The sequence below is a fragment of the Cebus imitator genome, unplaced genomic scaffold (genome assembly GCF_001604975.1).
Source record: "Cebus imitator isolate Cc_AM_T3 unplaced genomic scaffold, Cebus_imitator-1.0 Scaffold154, whole genome shotgun sequence".
Lineage (NCBI taxonomy): Eukaryota > Metazoa > Chordata > Mammalia > Primates > Cebidae > Cebus > Cebus imitator.
The window spans coordinates 340,227-351,691 of NW_016107469.1; the positions used below are offsets into that span (position 1 = coordinate 340,227).

At 36.5% G+C, this 11,465-nt stretch overlaps 1 protein-coding gene across 2 annotated transcripts in view; it reads left to right on the forward strand.

The window, feature by feature from the left end:
* UNC13C (unc-13 homolog C) overlaps nucleotides 1-11,465 on the forward strand; it is a 625,259-nt gene that overhangs the window by 263,462 nt on the left and 350,332 nt on the right. For both annotated transcript variants that reach the window (XM_037743781.1, XM_017543349.2), the window contains exon 8: nucleotides 3,149-3,368. In XM_037743781.1, coding sequence (XP_037599709.1) covers nucleotides 3,149-3,368 — 220 coding nt within the window. The remainder of the gene's footprint in view (nucleotides 1-3,148; nucleotides 3,369-11,465) is intronic.

Here is an 11,465-nt window from a genome sequence, read left to right on the forward strand (position 1 = left end):
TATATATATTTTCTAATTGCAATAGTATCACATCCTGTTTCTACATAAAAAAGAATACAGAAAGGCTGTGTATCAAATAATGCCTAACTTTAAAAAGCTGAATGGAATATTTTTTATTATTTATATTAGTGCCTTTCTATTTTATAAATTATTTTTACAATGAGCATGTACTGTACTATAATATTAAAATACATATTGTTTAGGAAATGTATTTTTGTTGTAGAAGATTTGAAAAGTTGTAGAAGATTTGTAGAGTTTAGGAACATTCAGAATAGATTATCAGCTGATGAGAACACATGGACATGAAGAGGGCAACAGTCCACATTGTTGGAGGGTGGGGGTGGGAGGAGAGGGCGTGGAAGGGAGAATTTACAAGGGAATTTTTGCTGTATACCATCTTCTAATAAGATGCTGGGCATATACTTTGCCTTAATAAGAATGTTTTTGTGTGCCATTTATTTTAGAGTAATTTTCAGCTTTGATAACACGCTCATACCCTCAAAAGTTAAGAATGAAACACATGCTCATACCCTCAAAAGTTAAGAATGAAAAGGACTCATCATTTCCCTACAATGATGAGTCCTTACTAGAGGGGATATATACCCTCTAATAGGTTATCTGATGTTTTTATGTTTTTCTCTAACTCTAATAGCTTTTGAATATTGGAATTTGTTTCAGTGCTCCATTCAATTGATTTTCAGTGGGCTGTCTAGTAAATGATTCATGTTTCTGATTTTTGGAAATTAGCTTCACTTTCCCTTTGCATGAAATGAATTATGGCTCCTTATCCAAAGCAAACAAAGCATTTTAATGAAATCTGCTCAGCTCTTTATTCAGAGCTTTTATTTGTTTTTCTCTAGTATGTTTAATTTTTTTAGAAAGTGTTACTTATTTTTATGACTCCTGCTATAACCTGCAGACCTATAGTACTGACTGTATATCTCTTGACTTTAATAAAATGAAAGTGGACATAGGGAATTAGATCACATATATTAATCATTTACTTAATCTTGAAATATGTGAATAAGTTCATGTTCAAAAACAAACTTATTCCCAACTCTACTTTCTAAATTTATACAAAGTACATTTCTTACTTTTCTTGTGTTCATTAGCAGACTTTGTTTTATTCCCACGAAGTATTTCATGTAATTAGGGTATTTTATTTTTCTATTTTTATTATTTACTTCCATTAAAACAAACAAGTTGTCTGAGGCAATTGCAAATATGTAAATTAATTATCTTCCTAATTTTTCATATAGACCACAAGTACTACATTACACACACACACACACACACACACACACGCACGCACCCAGACACACACACACAGCCCCTCAGCCCAATTTGGAGATTCTGTATGTGGGTAGGTAATGAAAAATCTGTTATGCCAAGGATTATTTCATTTATTTTAATGATAGTGAAGATACTCATCACGCTAGGTATTAAAAAGGAGGCAAAAATGAATAATACTTGCTTCTCATTCTCAAAGAATTCTTAATTCTTTATAAGACATCTTCATTATGAAATGAAGCCAGGAGATTTGCCTGGTTCAGGCACTCTTTATTGAAAAGTGATGGATCCAGTTGTTCTGTCTGTATAAAACCCTAATATTAAGATCTTTTGCTTGAGTGATGCCCATATTTGACCATACTGCTGCTCTGTAGACTCACTTAAAGTATAAAGAGCTCTGGATTGACCAGCCCATCATGAATAGCAAGGATGGATCTGGCTGTTCAAAATTAGAAACATTTTTACTGAAACTTCATTCCCTGGTAGGGGACCTCCCAGTACTATTACCAAACATATTCTGGGAAAACACAGGGTGAGGAGAATGTGATAATAAAGGGAAATATGCTGTTACCATACTGTGGAATTGAAAGTTAGTCATTTCAACACTGTGGGAAAACTACTCTGAAATGAGATTTAAAGATAATTAATGCAAAACATAAATGCTTCCCTTCTAGTATGATTTATCAGCTAGGATCCTACAGGGTTTATGTAAATATCCATTCATTATGCAACAGGCAGTTGTGTTAAATTATCTTTAAATGTAACCTCTTGAGAGTGCTGGTCTTTCTCTAAGGAAGTCACCTGCTTCGTGGGATATGAGAAGCATAGAAAAGGACTCATTTAACCAATTTTCTTTTCTGTTGGCCTGTGTTTGCTGTCGTTGTTGTTGTTTGAAAATCTACCATCAGTACTGTGTTTATTTAGTGTTTTGAAGCCTATAGATTACTTCTGTTACTGTTGTATAATTTGATCTTCAAAGTAATACCATTTTAGACAGAGCAGACGAGAATGAATCTTAGAGACTTTACATCTCTCTATAGAATACAAAACTCATAAGTGGCAGAACATTTATTCATTAAAAAATATGTATCCCTGCTACATTCCAGGGATCATGATCAGCTGTTTAGGCACAAAGGAGACAAAGCGGGAAGACAGTTCCTGCTTACAGAAAGCCCATTTGAAATAGTATGTGATTGGGCCTATGCTAGGGAACTCAGCTCTCCTAGCTACTTGTTCGGTAGATTTTTTCACCTCACTAATGGCTTATCATTAGAAAGTCCTTCCATGTGCTATTAAAATGTACTTCCTTTTCAAATATAATCACCATGGGAGAGTGCCTTATTTGACCTTTATCTACTACTGATGCTTTCTTATGAATTAGGTGTTAAGATCCTTCACAGGTGGTAGGTGCTAAAAGCAATTTCCTACAGATTGAATTACAGAAGCTTTCCTTGCAGGGTGAGAAGCAGAGAGGTGTTGGAGTCAGGAAATAATGGGCTGGGTAGAAAGTAAGAGTGGCAGAGGTGTGGGGTTTACAGCATAGCAGGGACCTAGGCATTCTCAATAAATTAGACCTTTGTGCTGCTGGGAAAGAAGCTGCAGACAGTGGAGCACAGTCCAGTCTGGAAGATTAGGGAGTTCTTTGTGCACAGGTTACTGTATTGGACCCTAAAACATTGAGAGAAGAATACGTTAGCATAGTTATTATGCTTACTGTCATGATTTGAATCATTGATCAAGGGGCTCTCTCAAAATAGCATTTTCAGAAAAAAGTGATAAAGTGATTGGTTTGTTTCATTTTGAAAGAATTCAAACACACTGACTTGGCTTGCATTGGTAACTTCTCTCATGTTCACAGAAAATGCATGTCTTCAAGAAGACCTTGCAAGCTTTGATCTACCCTATGTCTTCCACCACCCCACACAATTTTGAGGTCTGGACAGCTACCACGCCCACGTACTGTTATGAGTGTGAAGGGCTCCTGTGGGGCATTGCAAGGCAAGGCATGAAGTGTCTGGAGTGTGGAGTGAAGTGCCACGAAAAGTGTCAGGACCTCCTGAACGCTGACTGCTTGCAGAGTGAGTACTTGATTTGGCTGAAAAAGTGGTATGCAGAGCCTGCCTTATTCCATCTGTTTCATGTTAGATCACTTCAACTCTTGCTGCTTGCCAACAAATCCTGCCCACTCCCCTCCCTACCACTTACACAAAGGTATACATACTGTCCATCAAATCACAGTTGATGATGCATTCTTACAGCGTTGAACTAGGCACTATTAGAATCCTCAGGGTGAGTACCAGGGGTGAAATTGCACTCTTTTCAGCATAAACCTTCAAAGTGACTTCCTATGTATTTTCTTACTCATACGTCATAACAGCTACATGAGGTTAGTGGGAATATGTAAAATCAGGTTCCCCAAGTGGGACTCAAGACATGGTCCTGCATGTGCAGCAAATGGAATTCTTTTTTGAACCTCTTTGGTGCCTGTGTTGCAGGATCCGTGTCCTTCTACAGTTCCTGCACAGGCCTTGGAAATGGGGTGTCCTGGGTTTGAATGCCAACAACAAATGTAACTTACCAGATATGTGACTTTAAGAAAATATTTTAACTTTTTGGGGCTTTATTTTTCTCCACTAAAAGGACAGAAATAACAAAATTTACCTTAGCGGGATATTGGAAGGGTTAAATGTAATAGTCTCTGCTAAGAGCCTAGCATGTGGTAAATGCTCAATAAATATTAATGGGTTCTCCATCTTTTCACACTCTTGAATGGGCACATGCCACTTTGATTTTTATAAGAAGTTACCTTAAACTTTTCATTTCCAAAAACTCCTTTATTTGGTACTTTAGGTCTAGAAATACTAATGCACCACATTCTAAAATACACATAATTGACTTTTAACTGTGGTATTTATTTGGTATTGTCACTTAAGAAATGCCGAAAAATTACATTTAAACATGATTTTCATTAGCAAATTATATTTTTTTCACACCTGAACGTTGTATCCTCTGTTTATTGTTTATATGGATGTAGTCAATGTAAGATATGTGGATCGCTTCACATTGAAGGGAGGGGAACAGGAAAATGTTAAAGTTTAAATCAGAAATGCTGTCACAGCTGACTTGTTATAGCCACAATCACATACATTCTACAGTTTTCTCTACCTGATTAGTATTCTCCATACATGATCAGATCAGATTGAGGCTGTGTTAATGTTAACAAGTGCATATTTTAAGCAAAAGAAGTGGTATTCTTTATTTGAAAAATAAAAATTATATTTAAGAATAATTATTTTAAAGGAAGGGAGATTGACTTGATATTACCCATTCAATTTACATGCGAAATCTCATCATCCAATTAAAATTCAGTTCAATTGTTTAAAAAGTGAATTTTGAACAGACATCTTATGAAATAAGCATGTTAGGGCAATGACATTTAAGAAAATAGAAAACATACTGTCATCTAAAAACAAATGGCTTAAATCCCTTAGAGAGAAAATGATGCAGCTCATACCTAAGAAATAAATCATTCTTCTAGTCTTTCAGAAAGGAGAGATGCTACCCATTCATTAAACTTTAGAAATATGTTCATAATCTATTTCCATTTCTTAAAACATTTATTTTTTTATACTGGCTAAATAAAGTATATGCAATCCAAAATTTTCATTGCAATTATTCATTTTAATGCACGTTTAAATTGGAAGAATCAAAAATAGTGCAGAACAGTGAGGGTGGGTATATATGTGCCAGGGAGGGTTTTTTTTAAATCCATTTTTACTTTTTCCCTAAAATTGACACTCTCATATTGATCAGAAAGAGATTCTACAAGTATGTATATTTAACTTCAAAAATTTCCGCAATAACTATCAATAAAATTTGAAATTCTCCCTATAGAATCAGTGACATTACCTTAAGAAATTTCTCTTACTTGTTGTTTTAAGGGAAAAAAATTGCAATGGTGACACTATATATAAAATAATTTCATGAATGCCAACACTGAAGAAAAGGAAAGAATAAAAAGTTAAGAGAAATCAGAGTTAGAAGATTTAGCTAACTCAGCCCCCTCTAAATGTAAGAAGGTTCTATGATTTTCTTTATAAAATGGCCATTCAGTCTCCTAACATCTTGAGGGAAAATTTAAACCCTTGGTAGGCAGTTTAACTTATGACTCAAAAATGCTAGTTCATAAATCAAAATTTAAGACAAGATGTGTTTCCTTGTAATTTCTACCCATTAAGCCATATCTTACTTCTGGAGAAAATATAAATTCTATTATATTTGATAGTTTTTCAAGTACTTAAAAGTATGTATCTAGAGTTTTTCAAGTACTTAAAAGTATGTATCTAGTTTTCTATAGGTTTCTAGTACTCTTGTTATTTTGCTAATTCTTTTCTGAATAATTACAATCTATCAACACACACACATGCTAAAAGAAAATAAATTCTCTACATGTGGTTTGACCAATGACCCATGCAAAAGAGAGGGCATGTAAAGTTACTTTAAATCAATTTCAGTTAGGTGTTTCCTTACTATGAAGTCTTGGTTTTGTGACTGGTGTACTTCCAGTCAAGTGGAATTAGACCAGGTGATAGTGAAATCCCACTCACTGCTGCAGTGCTTCCTTGTGGGTTCAGAGATGCAGGGAAATCTCCAGTCAATTCCCCAAAGAGCTTCATCTAACATCCTTCATAGCTAATTGTACTTGATGGTAGTTCCTAGATTTTACTACCTTCCTAGCCCAAAACTGACAGCCACAGGGCGGTGAGAAGGAGACCAAATGGAGACAGGGAGAACAATGAGAAAAGAGACCTGATTTATCCTTCTTTAATAAAATCATTGGCAGCAGAGTTCACTGGCTTTCTCTTTAATTACTTCCTTTGCATCTTGTCACCTAAAAAGACATTTATTCTTTTGTGGAAACAGCATTGGTGGCAAAATAATTTAATTATAATAAATGGTGGAGCAGGTCGTGACGCTGAATTATGTTAACATAACCTGTAAGGAACTTGCTGTGGCGCTTCAGTGGTACTTTTAGACTAGAAAAAGCCATGTTGGCTGGGATGAGGGTTGTGTGCAGAGTGAGTCATATGTAAAAGAGGCATCATATATAAACAATTTTCCTTGATTGTCTTTTCAGTGTAGAAAAGAGACAACTGCAGTGACTGGGGAAAAAAAATGCAAATAGTCATGGCACTTTGCTTACACATCTCCAAAGAAGGAATCCCATAGTCTCACTGAACAAGCATTCTGCCTACTTTTAATTCCTAACTAGAAATTTCAAGCACCTGCATGAGTCCAGAAAATATTTCACCAAACATTTAGCAAAGAAGCATTTTGTGAGGTGTGTTCTTTAGTTCCACATGCTTCCCACTGACATTATGTTCAACATATGTGTCCTAAATAAGCAATTAATAAATTCATAGCATTAATAAAATCTGGCTAGCATACTCTTGTTTGCAAATTAGATATTGGTTTTTCTTTCTTTGTTGCCCTGTTACCACATTTTGAAATCATATTTTAAGACAGTCGAATATAGGTACATATTGAGCATCTATTGTGGGTAGGAGCTTTATTCTGGGTTTTCAGAGTTGTGAAGAAAGAAAGTGGTATTTTTCCTGGACTCCACCTTGTTTTCTAAAATATAACTTAGATGAACAGATGTGAACATGTATTTGGAAACTTTTGACATTTTACTCTTTCAATAACAACTTTACAATATATGTTTAAGCAATGAGTACTCAGGAAACTTAGAAGAAGGATTTCTTTTATCCACTGCTAGTTAACACACATTGAAGCAAAGGAGCTGCTTAACAAATGTGGTTAAACTAATGAATGAAGGAACAAGAACTATAGCTAGAAATAACCTGTAATGATTTCAATATCATCTTTCCATAGAAGCCTATGGTATTAAAGGAGCTTCAAGATTAGTGGATTAGGGAACTCAGTCTACTGCTTTGGCTGGGTTCAGATTTGGTGTCTCATCAAAAACAATCAAGTGACTAGTGTAGGCAGGATTAGAACTCAGGTATCTGAACTCAGCTTGGTGTTCTTTCATAACTTACAAATAAATTTGCAAAGTCAGTTCTTGGGGGAGGAAAAGGAAAGTTACTGAATTTTATTTTTAGTGCTGTCTCATTTTTCTCTTAGGGGAGAAAGCACATATGGGACCCCTGAGTTAGGGATACTCTGTGCTGCCTGAACTGCAGCTTCCCAAAATTCCTTGCCATGACAACTCCTTAGGACTGGAATTCTCAGTGCTCCTGAAATGGGAAAAGTTCCCTTGTCCTCCTTTCAGGGTGAGGATAGGGGTGCCGCTTGCTTCTTCAGTGCCCTACTTCTCAAACCTCTAGGGGAGCATACAGATGGGGAGAGAGCCCCACAGCAGTGTCTAGGGGTGAATGGTTACAGCTGAAGCCCTAGTGGGTGTGTGTTACAGGGTGCTCTTGTAGATTAGCTGTCTGTAGGTGGCTTGTGTTAGTCAGCTAAGTTAGACCCCTGCCTTATTTCAAGGACAGAGGGCTTTCTGTATCTTAGGGTTCTTGTCTTGGTGAGTCGGAAGAATTAGATCACATGTGGGCTTAGAGAATGAATGCAAGGTTTTATTGAGTGGAAGTAGCTCTCAGCAGATGGGGGAGCTGGAAGGGAAATGGTTTTCCCCTGGAGTCAGGCCGCTTGGAAGCCCGGGGTCTCCTCTGATTGCCACAGGCCAAACTCCACCACCATGTTTTCCCAGTTGATGGCAAGCCAGCATGCCAACATCTGTCCTGTGCTCTTCCTCCGTGCTCCCCTTGGTGTCCTCTCAACATCCTGCCACTTGTGTCTTTTTCTACTGATGTGTTCGTCTCGACGTCCAGCTGCTTGTGTGTTCCTCTGCTGATGTGCTCCTCTCCACATACAGCTGCCTGTGTATCTGCCTGTCAGAGTCTTGGGGTTTTTATAGATACACGATGGGGGCCTTGTAGGCCTGGGTGGCTTGGGGAAATGCAACATTTGACCAGGAAAGCAAAAATGCCTGTCCTCACCTAGGTCCCAACAGGCCCGGGGGTGGAGCTCTAGACAGGGACCACGCTCTTCACCTTCCAGCACCTCCCTGCCCCCCTCCCCTATCACTACCACTTCTATCTCAGCATGGTATTGCCTTGACTTTTCAACAACACTAAAAGGAAAATGAACGCAACTGTCAGTTCCTTAACCCAAAGGAATAGACTAATAATGGAGCATTTCAGGTGTTGGGGTCGGCTGCTGGAGAGAGACTAAGAGAATAAATATGGCTTGCATAATGCCACAGAGGTATTCTACATAGCATACTCAATGGATATCAATACATATTTTTTTTTCATAGTCTTGAGCTACTTAAATATAATCTGACTCCCAGTCCTGTTGCAACTATAATCTTTTTAAAACCTCTCTGGGTATCATTTCCCTCATTTGTGAAAAGAATTAATAATACTTGTCAATGACCTCCAGCCAAAGATCACCAGGAACACACACGTAGTTTTAACAAGTATGTTTTATTACTTACTCCTGTGAGGGAGAACGTACACCAGGGTAGCTGCAGGGCATCTCAGCAAGATGGTGCTAGAAAACAGAGGTGTACTCTTGATGGGGTGTAATGTGGAAGGGAGGAAAATTCTATGATTTTGTGTCTGTAAACATCTAATCTAGGAGGAAGGCAGAGTAGGCTGAAGCCAGAGCTTTACAGCAGTCCCTCCTTATTCGTGATTTCACCTTCCAGTTTCAGTCATCTGCAGTATGGTCCAAAAACATTAAATAGAAAATTATAGAAATAAATAATGTCTAAGTTTTAAGTTGCACACCATTTTTAGTAGCATGATGATATCTGCCATCCCTCTTTGAACGTAAGTCATCCCTTTGTCAGTTTATCCACACTACTCCATAGTCCATGCTACTCACCCCATAGTCACTTAGTAGCTTTCTTAATGATCAGATTACACACACACACACACACACACACACACACACACACACACACACACACTATACATATGATAAAGTTTGGTCCTATCTGAGGTTTCAGGCATTCCTGAAGGCCTTGGAATACATTCCTTGAGGCTAAAAAAGGACAATAATACCTCCTAAAGAAACAATGGCCACTCATATTTGTTAGGAGAGGGAGTGTTTGATATTTTGTGGTTTACACAGTGCTATGTTTTTGTCTATGCTTAGGAAAAATAAGAAAGTGGGCTTGTTAGTCTTACTTTAACACTGTCGCAGGATGACCACGTCTAAAGCTGACACTCTTTGAAACTGTTTATGTCCAAGAAAAGAACAGCATAGACTAGCTGTGAGCACCAGGCCAGCTTTGAACAATAGTGTGAACTAGTTGTGTTAGCAAGGTTCTAGAACTCAGAGACTAGTTATGAAAAAACAGAAATATAAATAAATCTTGTTTTGAAATTTTTGGTGTTTAATTTTCTTTTGCTTTGTTGTTTTTTGCAAAGCATATGAAATCGATGTAGCTAAATCTTTTTCCTACCATCTCTTGGTTTCTTCTCTTTTTCCTTGCTTAATAAAAATATTTGAAAATTGAGCACATTTTAAATTATAATTAATTTGTTCCCCTAAACAACATAGATAGCTTTTGACTCTGATGACCAGGAAATCTCTAGACAATGTTGATGAGATGTAGTAGCTTTAACATACTGTTATGAAAGCACATTCCTGATTTTGTATTTTTAAAATATGCTTGTTTTTAAACTTGTTCTAAAGGTTTGCATTTACCAATAATGAGATGATTGAATATGGCAGGGATAGTATAGGCAGAAGAGAGAAAACAGTTTGGCAGATTGTTTGCTCTTGGTGCCAGGCTCCCTGGCACTGGTTATTTTACAGAAGGTGATAGTTCCTTGGGAAGTGGGCTATACCTTCCTGTATTGTCCCACTGTCAGTGACAGAGTTACCTACAGGCTCTCACTTACACGAATGGGAGATGCCGCAATGTTAGATTTGTGCTCCTCCGATTACCTTCTGCTAAATGTCAGTCCTTTGTTGTTTGCAAAAAATAAGGAGTTTGTAGCTTTGATTTTACAAGAAAAAGGAGGTTGCTAACTTGAAGACTGGAGGAATTGCAGGTCTGTTCCTTGAAAAGACTGAAGGCATGTTAAAAGAGGAGGGTTCACATTATTTTGGATGTAAAACATCTAAAGGAAATGGTTAGAGAATGGCAATTGAATGTCCATCCACATGATTTCATGGAGACAAAACAGAGATACACCAAAAGCAGGGCCACCTAAATGTTTTTACTGGGAAATAAAAGAAAATAAAAGTCCCAGCTGGGACTACAGGTGTGCATCACCACACCCAGCTAATTTTTGTATTTATTTTAGTAGAGATGGAGTTTTACCATGTTGGCCAGGCTGGTCACGAACTCCTGAACTCAAGTGTGTCTATAAATATATAATACACAAACACACACACATATATATGTATATGTATATGTGTGTCTATTATGTATTTATATGCACACACACCTGTAGTTTTAAGTTTGTTTATATATATAACTTTACATATGTATGTTTTATATATAAAATTATATAAAACAACTTCAGTATTCTTCCTTCAATTTATAGATACATTATATCTATAAATTCTGTAATTATTTGTAGATAATTATCTACAAAGAGATAATTATCTACAAATAATTATAAAATTTAGATTCTATTTATAGATAATTATAGATAGACACTTCTTCGGAAAAAAACACAAACATCATAAATTGTCATATAAAGATCGTAAAATCGTTAATTTCACATGAAGTTTAGATGTTTTGTCTAATAAAAATTAAAGAAAAAATGAATTCTAGTTAATTAATTATTGCATTAAATTATGTAGAAGAGAACCGGTTTGCCCCATTTGGAATAAGTTTCCCTTTGTCTAAGGTTGAATTGTGGTTTTGTTGTCCATAATTATATTGTCTTACCTGTCAAGTAATTATTTTTACAAGTAACAATGATGCACTTCACCTGGTTATTATACTTTACAAAGTGGTTTTAGTTTACATGATCTCTTTTGATCTCATCTATTGTTGGTCTCTGGTTGGCATATTACTATATTTCGGTGATGCCACTAGACCTTCTACCACACACTTTGAAGGAAGACTCATATAGATGCAGATTTAAAGTTATCTCTGATTACTTTTTTTTTTTTTTTTTTTT